The following is a 21189-nucleotide window of genomic DNA, read 5'->3' on the forward strand; positions in this document are numbered from 1 at the left end:
ATTTTTTAGAAAATAAAAATATATACTGGATTACTATTACGACTACTACCACTGCCAATACTACTGCTACATCCCTATTGGCAAACTTTATATTTAATAGAAAAATATATATAATAATAATAAAACTTTTATTTAATTTTTTACTTTTTTTTGGTTCATTATAAAACTGTGGCGGGCCGCCACAGTCTAGGTAATTAATGGGAAACACTGAGGTAAAGATGAGCTGTCTTTTTGTCCTCGCTGGGATAAGGAGCATGCCCATCCAGATAAGATATGCAATACATTTATTGATCCCTTTGGAATCAAAAGGAAAGGAGACTTACATGGTGATCCAGTGGGTGTCGTAGCTGGAGCCAAACTGCTGAAAAGTGCCGAAAAGCTTGGGGAGCAGCCGTAAAGAGACCACCACGGACCTGCAGGAGAAGACACACAAAACAGATTTTTTTTTTTTTAAGGTTTATTTTTAGCGTTTTTCCAGACATGACCGACAGAGGAGAGGGAGAACGGGAGAGGATGTGGGGGAGGACATGACCGACAGAGGAGAGGGAGAACGGGAGAAGATGTGGGGGAGGACATGACCGACAGAGGAGAGGGAGAATGGGAGAAGATGTGGGGGAGGACATGACCGACAGAGGAGAGGGAGAACGGGAGGAGATGTGGGGGAGGACATGACCGACAGAGGAGAGGGAGAACGGGAGAGAAGATGTGGGGGAGGACATGACCGACGGAGGAGAGGGAGAACGGGAGAAGATGTGGGGGAGGACATGACCGACAGAGGAGAGGGAGAACGGGAGAAGATGTGGGGGAGGACATGACCGACAGAGGAGAGGGAGAACGGGAGAGAAGATGTGGGGGAGGACATGACCGACGGAGGAGAGGGAGAACGGGAGAAGATGTGGGGGAGGACATGACCGACAGAGGAGAGGGAGAACGGGAGAAGATGTGGGGGAGGACATGACCGACAGAGGAGAGGGAGAACGGGAGGAGATGTGGGGGAGGACATGACCGACAGAGGAGAGGGAGAACGGGAGAAGATGTGGGGGAGGACATGACCGACAGAGGAGAGGGAGAACGGGAGGAGATGTGGGGGAGGACATGACCGACAGAGGAGAGGGAGAACGGGAGAAGATGTGGGGGAGGACATGACCGACAGAGGAGAGGGAGAACGGGAGGAGATGTGGGGGAGGACATGACCGACAGAGGAGAGGGAGAACGGGAGGAGATGTGGGGGAGGACATGACCGACAGAGGAGGGAGAACGGGAGAAGATGTGGGGGAGGACATGACCGACAGAGGAGAGGGAGAACGGGAGGAGATGTGGGGGAGGACATGACCGACGGAGGAGAGGGAGAACGGGAGAGGATGTGGGGGAGGAGGGAGAACGGGAGGAGATGTGGGGGAGGACATGACCGACAGAGGAGAGGGAGAACGGGAGAAGATGTGGGGGAGGACATGACCGACAGAGGAGAGGGAGAACGGGAGAAGATGTGGGGGAGGACATGACCGACAGAGGAGAGGGAGAACAGGAGAAGATGTGGGGGAGGACATGACCGACAGAGGAGAGGGAGAACGGGAGAAGAGGTGGGGGAGGACATGACCGACAGAGGAGAGGGAGAACGGGAGAAGATGTGGGGGAGGACATGACCGACAGAGGAGAGGGAGAACGGGAGAAGAGCCCTACTGGAGGTCTTACCGGTGGTGAGCCAGGTTGTCCAGGCAGCCCTCGATGAAGCGCATCCGGATCTGCCGGTCGGTGAACCAGCACACCAGGGAGCACAGCAGCTTCTCCGCCTCGTTTATCAGACCCTCCGACAGGTGGATCTAAAGACACAACAACAACAACAACAACAACAACTCCAGTGAGCCTCAGGAGCGGGAGCCCGTTGACGTTGCATTGGTCTGTGGCTAACTATCAGGGGTGTAGAGTACTCGAGTACTTCGTTACAATTAGGGGTGCTCGATATTGGCTTTTTTACCGATACACCGATATTGTCCAACTCTTAATTTCCGATACCGATATCAACCGATACCGATATATGCAGGGTTTCCCCCCCCCAAAAATTGAATAATTTCAGGTAATTAACATTACATATCTCTTGTTGTGGAATTAACACAACATTATGCATACTTTTGACAATAAATAAAATCAGAATTTGTTCTTACTTGCTTGCCTGGGTAAATAAAGGTTATAGAAATGTAAAAAAAAAAAAAAAAAAAAATTAATTCTTTTTTGAAAACCAATACAGATATTTTCCGATATCACATTGTAATGCCGATATCGGCCGATAATATCGGACATCCCTAGTTACAATACTTAAGTACTGTTTTTGGGGATTTGTACTTTGTACTGGAGTATTATTAGGTTTGTATACTTGTACTCAATTAGATTTCCAGAGAAGAAGAAAAACCGTTTTACTCCTGACATTTAAAATGCCGACCTACAAAGTACAAATATTGCAGGTCTGTACATTTAAAAGTAGAAAAAAAAAGAAAAAAAAGATTTGTACTTTTACTCAAGTGTGTTTTTAGCCAGATACAATGACTTTTACTTGAGTACGATTTTGAGACGGTACCCATACTTTCAACTTAACCCTTTCACTGCCACACGACAGCCGGTTAACCCTTTCACTGCCACACACGACAGCCGGTTAACCCTTTCACTGCCACACACGACAGCCGGTTGTGCGATAGTAAAGGGTTAACCTTCTGCCGTGTGGCAGTGAAAGGGTTAAGTATCATTTCTGGGTACTTTTTACACCCCTGCTAACTATCCAGAGTTACTATGAGTGTTGTGCTGAAAGAAAGGCCCACTTGACTGATCATCGACATCATGATGAGTGAGAGACAGGGTTCATGAAGGCAGAGATATCTCTTCAACAGATACGACCAGGAGGCCGGTGCTGCCGATCCACTAAAACATACAGGTGCAGCTCAATCAATTAGAATATCGTGGAAAAGTCAATATATTTCGCTGTATTGATGCAGTCATTTGTGCAAAAGGAGCCCCAACCAAGTAATCGAGTGAACACATACATGTTCAGAAGGCCGACATTTCTATATTACATTTAAAAATTTTGTATCGGTCTTATGTAATATTCAAAACTTTCTCAGATACTGAAATTTGGGCTGTAAGCCATAATCATCCAAATTAAAAACAAATAAAGGCTTGAAATATTTCACTTTGTGTGTTAATCAATCTATAATCTATGAGAGTTTAGCTTTTTTAATTGAATTACTGAAATAAAATAACTTGTCCACGATATTGTAATTTATTGAGCCGCACCTGTATTCTCCCCCTTTTACCCGGGGGGCTATCTATCCATCCAGATAGTTTCCGTGTAATTCGCCTAGTTTTGGAGATAATATAATCTGCTGTAGAGATGATATCTGAACCGACTGTATACAAAATGACCCCCGTTTCTTTACACCAGGGCTATTTAACTGGCGGCCCGCGGGCCAGATCCGGCCCGCCAAGCAATTTGGACCGGCCCGCGGAAGATTTATATATAATAAAAAAAAAAAAAAAAAAGGCCCCCCTTCCCGCAAGGCCCTTTTTCATCACAGACCTAAAATCTAGTTTTGCTTACATGCTTATATATTTCACATTAGACATGAAGCACTTTTTCATAAGCTCAGCTGCACTATAAATGTGTTTTTGTTCAGATGCACATCATGCACTTGTTTGTTTTTTATTTTATTTTTATATTGAAATGTTGAAGAGGAGATGTTGCAGTTGTTGCACAGTCATAAATGAAGCACTTTTTGCAGGAGATGTTGCAGATGTGGCACATAAATGAAGCACTTTTTTTGAAAAGTGTACTACTTTTGCAATGTAGTTAAATAAAAGTTGTGAAAATGTGGTTGCGTGTTGTGTCAAGTGTCCATATATTCATAGCACGGGGAGGCGCCGTGGAAGTCCGGCCCCTGGCCCCTTGGGTTTCTGACAATGTGGCCCCCTGAACAATCTACCGTAGTTGAATAGCCCTGCTTTACACCCTCTGTGTGGCAGGAGAGGTGTGTGTGTCTGGGTCGTACCGCGTCCTCGTCCTGCACCAGGTCCCAGAGCAGCGTGCTGCCCTTCTTACACACGTTGTCCAGGTTGATGTCGGTCACGGCGTGGCTGCTGGAGTACTGGTGCTTGTGGATGGACGGACCTGCGGGGGGGGGAGGAGAAACCACACGGCAGGTACTGGTGAGAGGAGAAACCACACGGCAGGTACTGGTGAGAGAGGAGAAACACACGGCAGGTACTGGTGAGAGGAGAGGAGAAACCACACGGCAGGTACTGGTGAGAGGAGAGGAGAAACCACACGGCAGGTACTGGTGAGAGAGGAGAAACCACACGGCAGGTACTGGTGAGAGAGGAGAAACCACACGGCAGGTACTGGTGAGAGAGGAGAAACCACACGGCAGGTACTGGTGAGAGAGGAGAAACACACGGCAGGTACTGGTGAGAGAGGAGAAACCACACGGCAGGTACTGGTGAGAGGAGAGGAGAAACCACACGGCAGGTACTGGTGAGAGGAGAGGAGAAACCACACGGCAGGTACTGGTGAGAGGAGAGGAGAAACCACACGGCAGGTACTGGTGAGAGGAGAGGAGAAACCACACGGCAGGTACTGGTGAGAGAGGAGAAACCACACGGCAGGTACTGGTGAGAGGAGAAACCACACGGCAGGTACTGGTGAGAGAGGAGAAACCACACGGCAGGTACTGGTGAGAGGAGAGGAGAAACCACACGGCAGGTACTGGTGAGAGGAGAGGAGAAACCACACGGCAGGTACTGGTGAGAGGAGAGGAGAAACCACACGGCAGGTACTGGTGAGAGGAGAAACCACACGGCAGGTACTGGTGAGAGAGGAGAAACCACACGGCAGGTACTGGTGAGAGAGGAGAAACCACACGGCAGGTACTGGTGAGAGAGGAGAAACCACACGGCAGGTACTGGTGAGAAAATTCATTGTTTTATATTTCTGATCAAGTACTCAAAAGCTTAATTTCCCAGCATCTGGATTTCAGGCTGTGTTGGCCTGGCTCCGCCCATAAGCACTTTGAGTGACAGTCATCCACACAGTCTGCGACTGGCAGACAGAGAGAGATAGAGAGAGACTGAGGCACGGAGCACTGTGTAAACAAGCGCTGCGTCCGTGCCTGTGTAAACAAACGCTGCTCTCTCCATCTCTCTCTCCCTCGCAGAGTGCAGTCGAGGTGTCGGGTTACACTATCTGCCTCGCTGTTTGAGGAAGTGAAGATTTCCACTCGCTCCGCTATCGCCGTGTGGGCTGCCTAGGTTGTGGGCGGGCATTGGCTCCAACCACAGAGCCAATCGGATCAGTATCCGCTCCATCCTCGCCTCGTTACGTCACGATGCGAGTCAAATCAGAATGACCTAATTAACTCGAGCAGGAAATGGTCGGACATGAATGAGAGCAATCCGCCAATATGGTATTTAGAGACACAAGACACATTGATACTAACTACTATTACTATAATACAATGCTAGACACTGAAAAAAGCCATTTATAATGCATGTCACCTTTAAATATGTGAGCAAATACTGTTCACGTTTGGGAGTGGAAATACATACTGTAGGAATGTAATAATGAAATATTTACTCATGAATGTAATAGTGCTGTCAATCGATTAAAATATTTTATCGCGATTAATCGCATGATTGTCCATAGTTAACTCGCGATTAATCGCAAATTAATCGCTTTTTTTCCCCTTCTACCTTAAACAGATCTTTTTCAAGTTCCAAGTTTTAATACTCTTATCAACATGAGTCAACAAATGCTTGCTTTATGCAGCCATTTAACACAAAAGGATGACCCTCATGCATTGCAAATTTGCATCAAATTCAAAACAGAGTGATGCACAAAATAACTTAATAATAATTTTAAACAATGAATAAAGTGTGCATGAAATAATAGGGGAAAGAAAACGTTAGGAACTTGTTACATTCACCCACACAAGGGCTGAGTAATCACACACCCCCCCTCTCTCTCACACACACTCTCTCTTCCAGCTCTCTTTCCCCTTCCTCATCTCTCTCACCCCCCTCTCTCTCTATATATATCTCACACACACTTCAGAAACAAACATAGTATCAATGAGAGCATCAATAATACACCTGAGTGAAGTCTAGTTAAAAAAAAAAAAGGAAAAAAAAAAAAAAACGTTTCTTAAAAGTTAATCATGAGTTAAAAAAAAAATAGTGGCGTTAATAGAATCGGGCGATACCGCGTTAACTTTGACAGCCTTTTCTGAAAATATTCATGTCTACCCATGAATGTAATAACCTTTTCTGAAAGTATTCTGATGTTTATAAAGATGTCTACAATGTTTTACTGTTTTTAGATTATCATTGTTAATTAAGTGAATTGTGATTGTCATGTGTATCTCATGTATTGTTACGTTTTGTGTTGTCAGCTCGCCACTTAGGTGGCAGCTAATGGGGATCCTTTTAAAACAATAAACAATAAACTGCCGCTCTACAGCGGTGTGGTGAGCGTGCTGCTGGCGGCCGCTCACCTTGCACCAGGTGCTCGTGGTAGATGGAGGCCAGGTTGGGGAGGTGCTGCTGGAGGTGAGAGCTGAGCTCGGCGTGGGAGTTGATCTGGACCAGCTCCTCCTCGCAGCCCGACTCCTCGCCGTCGAAGTCGGCCATGTTCTTCTCCGACTTGGCGCTGACCTGAGAGCTGCTGCAGCTGACGTCGTCGGCGCTCAGCATGTCCTCCACCATGTGGCTGAAAACACACAGGATGACATCATCACTGCTGTAGTTATGACGTCATCACAACACGTCACATCTAGGGATGGGTACCTTTCACATTTGAACCGGTACCGGTACCTGTGAATCGATACCGGTACCCAACGGTACTTTTTTTCCGTACTTTAGTCTCAAAAAAATTGTATCTACCTACCTCAGTTGTAAAAAGAAAAAAAAATCCAAACTTAATATTTTATAAATAAATAATGTATTATTATTACTTTATTATTATTTACATCTTACTGATGGAAAGTATTTTACAACTGATTAAACGAACAAACAATCTAGCAGCAATGAACTACTCTGCTGCTGATTGAGTATTCTAGCAGTTCTTTTTGATCCACACTCACTGTGTGCTTCTCCCCCCGCTTTGGAGAAGACCCGCTCTGCGGTGTGTGTGTGTGGCTTGTTAACACATTTTTTTTTAACGCACGATTAGCGTTTTAGAATTGCTTTTTCTTTTAAACATTTTTAAACAAATTTTACTAGACTTCACTCAGGTGTATTATTGATACTCTCATTGATACTATGTTTGTTTCTGACTCAAAGTGTGAGAGATAGAGAGAGAGAGATAGAGATAGAAATAGAGAGAGAGGGGGGGGTGAGAGAGACGAGGAAGGGGCAAGAGAGAAAGAGATCTGGGAGAGTGTGTGTGTGAGAGAGGGTGAGAGTGGCGTCTATACTTTCCGTAGCCGCATTTCTGGCAGACGTTCTCCGATTGGCCGACTTCAGTTTCTACACTGGTTAAGCTTAGGCACTCTTCGAAGTTGGTTAAGGTTAGAGTTTGTCTTAGAGCGTGACGGCAAGTTCTTTTGACGGTTAAGCTTAGGCACTCTTTCGAAGTTGGTTAAGGTTAGAGTTTGTCTTAGAGCAGGGCGATAGAACGCCAGGTAGTTTGCAGGCTGTTCGACGCGGAAATGGGCAAAGACACAGCTCGTCACGCGATTGGGCAAACATGTCAGTGGCCAATCAGAGAGCGTCAGTCAGTGCCAATCGGAGAACGTCTCCCAGAAATGCGGCTACGGAAAGTATAGACGCGTGAGAGTGAGAGTGAGAGAGAGAGAGAGGGGGGGTGAGAGAGACAAGGAAGGGGCGAGAGAGACAAGGAAGGGGCAAGAGAAAAAGAGAGCTGGGAGAGTGTGAGAGAGAGAGAGAGAGAGAGAGAGAGAGAGAGAGGGGGTGAGTGTGAGTCCTCAGCCCTTGTGTGGGTGAATGTAACGTTTTCTTTCCCCTATTGTTTCATGCACACTTTATTCATTGTTTTAAATTATTATTTTCTTTTAAGTTATTTTGTGCATCACTCTGTTTTGAATTTGATGCAAATTTGCAATGCATGTGTTAAATGGCTGCATAAAGCAAGCATTTGTTGACTCATGTTGATAAGAGTATTAAAACTTGAGAAAGATCCGTTTAAGGTCGATTTAGAAAAAAAAAATAAATTTGATTAATTTGCAATTAATCGTGAGTTAACTATGGACAATCATGCGATTAATCAAATTAAATATTTTAATCGATTGACAGCACTAGTTTTTTTTATTTTTTTAACTTTGACCAGTCAGCTGGTTCTTTTAGCGTTTATCGCTTTTTTCTGGTCAAGTATGACCGACAGAAACAGGTTGAATGGGGTATAGATCGGGGGAAAGACACTGAGAAAATACGGCGAGTCCGGGAGTCGAACTCGTGTACCCCAGATCCGTGACGCGCACGGTTGTCCCCGACGCCGAAATAGCGTCCGAGGTACGCGGTGAGCTACTGGAGCTCCCCTACAGACGGCACTAGTTTTTAAACAGATCATATCGACGGACACCTTGTATTGTAAAACTTTGGCCAAAAAACGCGAAATATGAATATCGGTATCGGCCAATACTTTCATACGGGGTGTGTCCCTAAAACAGTGCCAGCCCTACCCTTCGTGGTGGTGGTGGTGGTGATGGTGGTGGTGGTGGTGGGGGCCGATGAAGCGCCGGCAGTTGAAGAGGTCGCTGGCCATGGCGTCTCCCAGGAAGTCTCCGGGCCGGGGCAGGCAGGGGGGGGGCGGCTCCTGGGGGCCCCCCTGGACCATCTGTGACGAGGAGGAGGGGCCCATGTCCGGCTGCTGCTGCTGCTGCTGCGGCGGCGGCCCCCCCCCCCTCTCGGGGCCCTCGGGCCGGGCGGACGACAAGGCGGAGCAGGCGTCCAGCTGCATCCTCATGCGGCCCTCCAGCGACGACGTGGCCGTCACCATGGCGATGGCGGCGGCGGCGCCGGCGCTCTCCGGGGGGCTGAAGGAGGAGGGGAGCACCTTGGGCTTGGGCGGCCCGCCGCCCCCGCCTGGCCCTCTGTCCCCGGAGCCCGGCCCCTCGCACCCCAGCGCCTCCCCCGCCTTCCGCTTCCTCACCTCCGGCTGCTCCCGGGGCTCCTTCTGCGGGCTGCCCTCGGTGGCCGGCCGGTTCGCCCCCCCTCCTCCTCCTCCTCCTTCCTCGTCCTCCTCGTCCTCCTCCTCGTCATCGTCCTCCTCCTCGTCGTCCTCTTCCTCCTCCTCGTCCTCCTCCTCCTCCTCCTCCTTCAGCGCCTCGCTGTCGGCCATGTCGTCCGAGTGCATCTCGCTGCCGGGGGACTGGCTGGCTCGGCTGGAGGCGGCCTGGTCGCTGGAGGCCTCCTCGCTGCGCCCGGTGCTGCTGCCGGGGCCACTGCTGCCCTCCTCCTCCTCCGCGCTGTTGGCCGTCTCGTCCGAGCTGCCCTGCATCGACTCCTGGGGGGGGGGGGGGGGGGGGGGGGGTCACACAGAGGGTTAACGAGAGCATCACACAGAGGGTTAAAGAGAGCATCACACAGAGGGTTAAAGAGAGCATCACACGGAGGGTTAACTGGGTCACTTTAAACAAAATGTCATTTTAAATAATGGAAAAGTCACTTTAAGTCACAGGTTTTACACCTGTTTTTAGACACCCGTTTTTATACACCTGTTTTTACACACCTGTTTTTACACACCTGTTTTTACACACCTGTTTTTTATACACCTGCTTTTATCTCACCACGCTCTTATTGGTAGATATGATTTAATTGGATTTTATCATGTGCTTATTTTTAATTCATGATGTAGACAAAAGTGAAACTGAATGCGAACTGTTGACGGTTTTCTATCTTTTTCTCCCATCCCAATTTAGTCGTTATGCCAATTCCCTTCCTGGTCGTTGCGCGCATTGTCCTAACGTCGGTCTGGGGAGGGTGTAGACTACCACATGATGCCATACTGTCGGTCTGGGGAGGGTGTAGACTACCACATGCTGCCCTACTGTCTGTCTGGGGAGGGTGTAGACTACCACATGCTGCCCTACTGTCGGTCTGGGGAGGGTGTAGACTACCACATGCTGCCCTACTGTCTGTCTGGGGAGGGTGTAGACTACCACATGCTGCCCTACTGTCGGTCTGGGGAGGGTGTAGACTACCACATGCTGCCCTACTGTCGGTCTGGGGAGGGTGTAGACTACCACATGCTGCCCTACTGTGGGTCTGGGGAGGGTATAGACTACCACATGCTGCCCTACTGTCGGTCTGGGGAGGGTGTAGACTACCACATGATGCCCTACTGTCGGTCTGGGGAGGGTGTAGACTACCACATGCTGCCCTACTGTGGGTCTGGGGAGGGTGTAGACTACCACATGCTGCCCTACTGTCAGTCTGGGGAGGGTGTAGAACTACACATGCTGCCCTACTGTGGGTCTGGGGAGGGTGTAGACTACCACATGATGCCCTACTGTCGGTCTGGGGAGAGTGTAGACTACCACATGCTGCCCTACTGTCGGTCTGGGGAGGGTGTAGACTACCACATGCTGCCCTACTGTCGGTCTGGGGAGGGTGTAGACAGTGTGATTGGTCAGTACCTCCCAGAGTCAGACAGTGTGATTGGTCAGTACCTCCCAGTGTCAGACAGTGTGATTGGTCAGTACCTCCCAGTGTCAGGCCTGTGATTGGTCAGTCCCTCCCAGTGTCAGACAGTGTGATTGGTCACTACCTCCGTGTCAGACAGTGTGATTGGTCAGTCCCTCCCAGAGTCAGACCTGTGATTGGTCACTACCTCCCAGAGTCAGACAGTGTGATTGGTCAGTACCTCCGTGTCAGGCCGTGTGATTGGTCAGTACCTCCGTGTCAGGCCGTGTGATTGGTCAGTACCTCCGTGTCAGGCCGTGTGATTGGTCAATACCTCCGTGTCAGGCCGTGTGATTGGTCAGTACCTCCGTGTCAGACAGTGTGATTGGTCAGTACCTCTGTGTCAGACAGTGTGATTGGTCAGTACCTCCGTGTCAGGCCGTGTGATTGGTCAGTACCTCTGTGTCAGACAGTGTGATTGGTCAGTACCTCTGTGTCAGACAGTGTGATTGGTCAGTACCTCTGTGTCAGACAGTGTGATTGGTCAGTACCTCTGTGTCAGACAGCCTCTGCTGGCCCCTCTTGCTTCCTCCGCTCATCATCTGCTCGTCCATCTCCATGTCGCTGCCGGCGCTGTGGTGCGTGTCGCTGTTGTCACTGCTGTCGGGGCTCGCGGCCGGGGAGCCTGCACACAGGGTTAATTTATTAAACACTAAACTACCTGCACACAGGGTTAATTTATTAAACACTAAACTACCTGCACACAGGGTTAATTTATTAAACACTAAACTACCTGCACAGTGTTACTTTATTAAACACTAAACTACCTGCACACAGGGTTAATTTATTAAACACTAAACTACCTGCACACAGGGTTAATTTATTAAACACTAAACTACCTGCACACAGGGTTAATTTATTAAACACTAAACTACCTGCACAGTGTTACTTTATTAAACACTAAACTACCTGCACACAGGGTTAATTTATTAAACACTAAACTACCTGCACACAGGGTTAATTTATTAAACACTAAACTACCTGCACAGTGTTACTTTATTAAACACTAAACTACCTGCACACAGTATTACTTTATTAAACACTAAACTACCTGCACACAGTGTTACTTTATTAAACACTAAACTACCTGCACACAGGGTTACTTTATTAAACACTAAACTACCTGCACACAGTGTTACTTTATTAAACACTAAACTACCTGCACACAGTTTATTACTTTATTAAACACTAAACTACCTGCACACAGTGTTACTTTATTAAACACTAAACTACCTGCACACAGTGTTACTTTATTAAACACTAAACTACCTGCACACAGTTTATTACTTTATTAAACACTAAACTACCTGCACAGTGTTACTTTATTAAACACTAAACTACCTGCACACAGTGTTACTTTATTAAACACTAAACTACCTGCACACAGTGTTACTTTATTAAACACTAAACTACCTGCACACAGTATTACTTTATTAAACACTAAACTACCTGCAGTTTATTACTTTATTAAACACTAAACTACCTGCACACAGTGTTACTTTATTAAACACTAAACTACCTGCACACAGTGTTACTTTATTAAACACTAAACTACCTGCACTTTATTACTTTATTAAACACTAAACTACCTGCAGTTTATTACTTTATTAAACACTAAACTACCTGCACAGTGTTACTTTATTAAACACTAAACTACCTGCAGTTTATTACTTTATTAAACACTAAACTACCTGCACACAGTATTACTTTATTAAACACTAAACTACCTGCACACAGTGTTACTTTATTAAACACTAAACTACCTGCACACAGTGTTACTTTATTAAACACTAAACTACCTGCACAGTGTTACTTTATTAAACACTAAACTACCTGCACACAGTATTACTTTATTAAACACTAAACTACCTGCACACAGTGTTACTTTATTAAACACTAAACTACCTGCACAGTGTTACTTTATTAAACACTAAACTACCTGCAGTTTATTACTTTATTAAACACTAAACTACCTGCACACAGTGTTACTTTATTAAACACTAAACTACCTGCACACAGTGTTACTTTATTAAACACTAAACTACCTGCACACAGTGTTACTTTATTAAACACTAAACTACCTGCACAGTGTTACTTTATTAAACACTAAACTACCTGCACACAGTATTACTTTATTAAACACTAAACTACCTGCACAGTATTACTTTATTAAACACTAAACTACCTGCACACAGTATTACTTTATTAAACACTAAACTACCTGCACACAGGGTTACTTTATTAAACACTAAACTACCTGCACACAGTGTTACTTTATTAAACACTAAACTACCTGCACACAGTGTTACTTTATTAAACACTAAACTACCTGCACACAGTGTTACTTTATTAAACACTAAACTACCTGCACAGTGTTACTTTATTAAACACTAAACTACCTGCACACAGTGTTACTTTATTAAACACTAAACTACCTGCACACAGTGTTACTTTATTAAACACTAAACTACCTGCACAGTGTTACTTTATTAAACACTAAACTACCTGCACAGTGTTACTTTATTAAACACTAAACTACCTGCACAGTGTTACTTTATTAAACACTAAACTACCTGCACACAGTATTACTTTATTAAACACTAAACTACCTGCACAGTATTACTTTATTAAACACTAAACTACCTGCACACAGTGTTACTTTATTAACCACTAAACTACCTGCAGTTTATTACTTTATTAAACACTAAACTACCTGAACACAGTTACTTTATTAAACACTAAACTACCTGCACACAGTGTTACTTTATTAAACACTAAACTACCTGCACACAGTGTTACTTTATTAAACACTAAACTACCTGCACACAGTATTACTTTATTAAACACTAAACTACCTGCACACAGTGTTACTTTATTAAACACTAAACTACCTGCACACAGTGTTACTTTATTAAACACTAAACTACCTGCAGTTTATTACTTTATTAAACACTAAACTACCTGCACACAGTATTACTTTATTAAACACTAAACTACCTGCACACAGTGTTACTTTATTAAACACTAAACTACCTGCACACAGTTTATTACTTTATTAAACACTAAACTACCTGCACAGTGTTACTTTATTAAACACTAAACTACCTGCACAGTGTTACTTTATTAAACACTAAACTACCTGCACACAGTATTACTTTATTAAACACTAAACTACCTGCACACATTGTTACTTTATTAAACACTAAACTACCTGCACAGTGTTACTTTATTAAACACTAAACTACCTGCACACAGTGTTACTTTATTAAACACTAAACTACCTGCACACAGTATTACTTTATTAAACACTAAACTACCTGCACACAGTGTTACTTTATTAAACACTAAACTACCTGCACACAGTGTTACTTTATTAAACACTAAACTACCTGCACACAGGGTTAATTTATTAAACACTAAACTACCTGCACACAGTATTACTTTATTAAACACTAAACTACCTGCACACAGTATTACTTTATTAAACACTAAACTACCTGCACACAGTGTTACTTTATTAAACACTAAACTACCTGCACACAGTATTACTTTATTAAACACTAAACTACCTGCACACAGCATTACTTTATTAAACACTAAACTACCTGCACACAGTGTTACTTTATTAAACACTAAACTACCTGCACACAGTATTACTTTATTAAACACTAAACTACCTGCACACAGTGTTACTTTATTAAACACTAAACTACCTGCACACAGTATTACTTTATTAAACACTAAACTACCTGCACACAGTGTTACTTTATTAAACACTAAACTACCTGCACACAGTGTTACTTTATTAAACACTAAACTACCTGCACACAGTGTTACTTTATTAAACACTAAACTACCTGCAGTTTATTACTTTATTAAACACTAAACTACCTGCAGTGTATTACTTTATTAAACACTAAACTACCTGCACACAGTGTTACTTTATTAAACACTAAACTACCTGCACACAGTGTTACTTTATTAAACACTAAACTACCTGCAGTTTATTACTTTATTAAACACTAAACTACCTGCAGTGTATTACTTTATTAAACACTAAACTACCTGCACACAGTGTTACTTTATTAAACACTAAACTACCTGCAGTTTATTACTTTATTAAACACTAAACTACCTGCACACAGGGTTACTTTATTAAACACTAAACTACCTGCACACAGTGTTACTTTATTAAACACTAAACTACCTGCACACAGTATTACTTTATTAAACACTAAACTACCTGCACACAGGGTTAATTTATTAAACACTAAACTACCTGCACACAGTGTTACTTTATTAAACACTAAACTACCTGCACACAGTGTTACTTTATTAAACACTAAACTACCTGCACACAGTATTACTTTATTAAACACTAAACTACCTGCACACAGTATTACTTTATTAAACACTAAACTACCTGCACACAGTATTACTTTATTAAACACTAAACTACCTGCACACAGTGTTACTTTATTAAACACTAAACTACCTGCACACAGTATTACTTTATTAAACACTAAACTACCTGCACACAGTGTTACTTTATTAAACACTAAACTACCTGCACACAGTGTGTTACTTTATTAAACACTAAACTACCTGCACACAGTATTACTTTATTAAACACTAAACTACCTGCACACAGGGTTAATTTATTAAACACTAAACTACCTGCACACAGTGTTACTTTATTAAACACTAAACTACCTGCACACAGTGTTACTTTATTAAACACTAAACTACCTGCACACAGTATTACTTTATTAAACACTAAACTACCTGCACACAGTATTACTTTATTAAACACTAAACTACCTGCACACAGTATTACTTTATTAAACACTAAACTACCTGCACACAGTGTTACTTTATTAAACACTAAACTACCTGCACACAGTATTACTTTATTAAACACTAAACTACCTGCACACAGTGTTACTTTATTAAACACTAAACTACCTGCACACAGTGTGTTACTTTATTAAACACTAAACTACCTGCACACAGTATTACTTTATTAAACACTAAACTACCTGCACAGTATTACTTTATTAAACACTAAACTACCTGCACACAGTGTTACTTTATTAAACACTAAACTACCTGCACACAGTGTTACTTTATTAAACACTAAACTACCTGCACAGTATTACTTTATTAAACACTAAACTACCTGCACAGTATTACTTTATTAAACACTAAACTACCTGCACACAGTGTTACTTTATTAAACACTAAACTACCTGCACACAGTGTTACTTTATTAAACACTAAACTACCTGCACAGTATTACTTTATTAAACACTAAACTACCTGCACACAGTGTTACTTTATTAAACACTAAACTACCTGCACACAGTGTTACTTTATTAAACACTAAACTACCTGCACACAGTGTTACTTTATTAAACACTAAACTACCTGCACAGTATTACTTTATTAAACACTAAACTACCTGCACACAGTGTTACTTTATTAAACACTAAACTACCTGCACACAGTATTACTTTATTAAACACTAAACTACCTGCACACAGTGGCTGCGGTTACATGGTGACTTTTAATTCCGAATTATAACTTCGGAATTAAATCATTCGGATGTAAAAAAAAATCATGCGAGTTTACATGTCAAATCTTAATTCCGACAAGGTGTTTACATGAAAGTCACTGTCTAATCGGGAGTTTTCGAGTCATCGTAAGGTTTGGGGTTGGGAAGGCTTCTGATTGGGTAAACGTAAACAGGATGTTAACGTCATTACGTTTACCAGAAGTAAACAAACCAGCTGCGACCGGTATTCTCAGCTACTGTGCTAGCGTACCAAACAACATTAACCAGACTCTCGGTGTGTCTATTCTGCTAACGTTAAAGGCCTCTAAATGCTACAGCAACTTCAAAGCAACTGCACCACAACATCGACAAAGCAAAGGTGTTGCAGGCCTTTATGCTTCTGCAACATCGACGCACAGCCTATGTAACATTGTACCCCGTATATAGCAACCCATTGATAACAAGCAGACAAATAAGCATAATTTTTACTTCCGGGCGGGGGGTTTCAAAATAAAAGCGACGTCTAAAAGCACCGTAAATACGTTTATTCTTTACAATATCTACCGTTACACGAACCTAAACTAATCTAAAGTTAGTTTAGGTTCGTGTTAACGTTAGATAATGTACAAAATAAACCTATTTACGGTGCTTTTAGACGTCGCTCTTTTATTTTGAAATCCCCCGACGGAAGTATTATAGTGTCTGTTGCTAGCAGCTTGACTTTTGCCGGCCGGTTCTGTGCTTTTTCTAGCTAACGTTACGTATCATCATTAGTTTCCAAAGGAGAGGAGAGAAAGACCGCGGCTCACATGCAGCTCAAACTACCTGTTGGAATAAATTAATTGATTGATGTTTAACTTGTCCCTGTGTGTGTCCAGTCATTTCGACTAGCAAACGCTGTATCTAACGTTACCTCAGGATACCATTATATTTAGTTGGTTAGCTCTGTAGCTATTTTGTGGATAGCATTTTGTATAGCATCAATACTAGCTGGCTGGCTACAGCTTTATTTACTAAATTATGGAGGCTTTTTAATCGTCAAGGTAAGAGAGGATTTGTCATGATCAACTGAAGGCGTATGCTATGGAACAATATGTGCCCCTGTTCGCGATCATCTATGTGTACTGTAGCCTATGCGCGATCATGCGCAGAAAGACCGGGGGGAACTAATTCCGAAAAAGCGTTTACATGGACAGAAAAAGCTTTAATTCGGAATGATAAACGGAATAAACCGGCCACTTACATCGGAATGGATTTTATTTCGGAATGGCCATTTTCATTCGGAATTAAGTATTTTCAGATGTTTACATGATAACTTTAAATAGGATTTAACGTTAATTCCGAATGAAAAGGGGAATAAACTGTCCATGTAAACGCAGCCAGTGTTACTTTATTAAACACTAAACTACCTGCAGTGTATTACTTTATTAAACACTAAACTACCTGCACACAGTATTACTTTATTAAACACTAAACTACCTGCACAGTGTTACTTTATTAAACACTAAACTACCTGCACACAGTGTTACTTTATTAAACACTAAACTACCTGCACACAGTGTTACTTTATTAAACACTAAACTACCTGCACACAGTATTACTTTATTAAACACTAAACTACCTGCACACAGTATTACTTTATTAAACACTAAACTACCTGCACACAGTATTACTTTATTAAACACTAAACTACCTGCACACAGTGTTACTTTATTAAACACTAAACTACCTGCACACAGTATTACTTTATTAAACACTAAACTACCTGCACACAGTGTTACTTTATTAAACACTAAACTACCTGCACACAGTGTGTTACTTTATTAAACACTAAACTACCTGCACACAGTATTACTTTATTAAACACTAAACTACCTGCACAGTATTACTTTATTAAACACTAAACTACCTGCACACAGTGTTACTTTATTAAACACTAAACTACCTGCACACAGTGTTACTTTATTAAACACTAAACTACCTGCACAGTATTACTTTATTAAACACTAAACTACCTGCACAGTATTACTTTATTAAACACTAAACTACCTGCACACAGTGTTACTTTATTAAACACTAAACTACCTGCACACAGTGTTACTTTATTAAACACTAAACTACCTGCACAGTATTACTTTATTAAACACTAAACTACCTGCACACAATGTTACTTTATTAAACACTAAACTACCTGCACACAGTGTTACTTTATTAAACACTAAACTACCTGCACACAGTGTTACTTTATTAAACACTAAACTACCTGCACAGTATTACTTTATTAAACACTAAACTACCTGCACACAGTGTTACTTTATTAAACACTAAACTACCTGCACACAGTATTACTTTATTAAACACTAAACTACCTGCACACAGTGTTACTTTATTAAACACTAAACTACCTGCAGTGTATTACTTTATTAAACACTAAACTACCTGCACACAGTATTACTTTATTAAACACTAAACTACCTGCACAGTGTTACTTTATTAAACACTAAACTACCTGCACACAGTGTTACTTTATTAAACACTAAACTACCTGCACACAGTGTTACTTTATTAAACACTAAACTACCTGCACACAGTGTTACTTTATTAAACACTAAACTACCTGCACAGTGTTACTTTATTAAACACTAAACTACCTGCACACAGTGTTACTTTATTAAACACTAAACTACCTGCACACAGTGTGTTACTTTATTAAACACTAAACTACCTGCACACAGTGTTACTTTATTAAACACTAAACTACCTGCACACAGTGTGTTACTTTATTAAACACTAAACTACCTGCACACAGTGTTACTTTATTAAACACTAAACTACCTGCACACAGTGTTACTTTATTAAACACTAAACTACCTGCACACAGTGTGTTACTTTATTAAACACTAAACTACCTGCACACAGTGTTACTTTATTAAACACTAAACTACCTGCACACAGTGTTACTTTATTAAACACTAAACTACCTGCACACAGTGTTACTTTATTAAACACTAAACTACCTGCACACAGTGTTACTTTATTAAACACTAAACTACCTGCACACAGTATTACTTTATTAAACACTAAACTACCTGCACACAGTGTTACTTTATTAAACACTAAACTACCTGCACACAGTGTTACTTTATTAAACACTAAACTACCTGCAGTTTATTACTTTATTAAACACTAAACTACCTGCACACAGTGTTACTTTATTAAACACTAAACTACCTGCACAGTGTTACTTTATTAAACACTAAACTACCTGCAGTTTATTACTTTATTAAACACTAAACTACCTGCACACAGTGTTACTTTATTAAACACTAAACTACCTGCACAGTGTTACTTTATTAAACACTAAACTACCTGCAGTTTATTACTTTATTAAACACTAAACTACCTGCACACAGTGTTACTTTATTAAACACTAAACTACCTGCAGTGTTACTTTATTAAACACTAAACTACCTGCACACAGTTTATTACTTTATTAAACACTAAACTACCTGCACACAGTGTTACTTTATTAAACACTAAACTACCTGCACACAGTTTATTACTTTATTAAACACTAAACTACCTGCACAGTGTTACTTTATTAAACACTAAACTACCTGCACACAGGGTTACTTTATTAAACACTAAACTACCTGCACACAGTGTTACTTTATTAAACACTAAACTACCTGCACACAGTGTTACTTTATTAAACACTAAACTACCTGCACACAGTGTTACTTTATTAAACACTAAACTACCTGCAGTGTTACTTTATTAAACACTAAACTACCTGCACACAGTGTTACTTTATTAAACACTAAACTACCTGCACACAGTTTATTACTTTATTAAACACTAAACTACCTGCAGTTTATTACTTTATTAAACACTAAACTACCTGCAGTTTATTACTTTATTAAACACTAAACTACCTGCAGTTTATTACTTTATTAAACACTAAACTACCTGCACACAGTGTTACTTTATTAAACACTAAACTACCTGCACACAGTGTTACTTTATTAAACACTAAACTACCTGCACACAGTGTTACTTTATTAAACACTAAACTACCTGCAGTTTATTACTTTATTAAACACTAAACGACCTGCACAGTGTTACTTTATTAAACACTAAACTACCTGCACACAGTGTTACTTTATTAAACACTAAACTACCTGCAGTTTATTACTTTATTAAACACTAAACTACCTGCACAGTGTTACTTTATTAAACACTAAACTACCTGCACACAGTATTACTTTATTAAACACTAAACTACCTGCACAGTGTTACTTTATTAACCACTAAACTACCTGCACAGTGTTACTTTATTAAACACTAAACTACCTGCACACAGGGTTACTTTATTAAACACTAAACTACCTGCAGTTTATTACTTTATTAAACACTAAACAACCTGCAGTTTATTACTTTATTACCTCAGAGACTAAACAACCTGCAGTTTATTACTTTATTACCTCAGAGACTAAACAACCTGCAGTTTATTACTTTATTACCTCAGAGACTAAACCTGCAGTTTATTACTTTATTAAACACTAAACAACATGACAGAAAATATTATATGCCATATAATATTTTCTGTCATGTGCATATTGAATGGGTATTATTAATCGACCAATACTAGCCGAGAGTAGGTCAAATTTGGGCTGGTAGCTCTCGGCTAGGTGGCCAATTAAAAAGTAGATCTTGGTTCAAAAAAGGTTGGGCACCCCTGGTTTAGACCAAGTCAGATAAAACTGAGACAAACGCATGAAGCCATTCATACTGCAGGTCACACCTGGTTCTGAGACGGCGTGAGTGGATGTGACCGGGACACAGAGACAGACGGAGACACAGAGGGAGACAGACAGAGAGACAGAGAGAGAGACAGAGGGAGAGACAGACAGACAGAGGGAGACAGACAGACAGACAGAGACAGACAGAGGGAGAGA

General features: G+C 41.7%; 1 protein-coding gene across 1 annotated transcript in view; it reads right to left on the reverse strand.

The window, feature by feature from the left end:
* usp34 (ubiquitin specific peptidase 34) overlaps positions 1 to 21189 on the reverse strand; it is a 245563-nt gene that overhangs the window by 153703 nt on the left and 70671 nt on the right. Inside the window, 6 exon segments of the mRNA XM_084319311.1 lie at positions 324 to 413; positions 1693 to 1820; positions 4035 to 4153; positions 6531 to 6745; positions 8676 to 9499; positions 11169 to 11302. Coding sequence (XP_084175437.1) covers positions 324 to 413; positions 1693 to 1820; positions 4035 to 4153; positions 6531 to 6745; positions 8676 to 9499; positions 11169 to 11302 — 1510 coding nt within the window.

This window comes from Notolepis coatsorum (assembly GCF_963971535.1).
Source record: "Notolepis coatsorum genome assembly, chromosome: 7".
Classification (NCBI taxonomy): Eukaryota; Metazoa; Chordata; class Actinopteri; order Aulopiformes; family Paralepididae; genus Notolepis; species Notolepis coatsorum.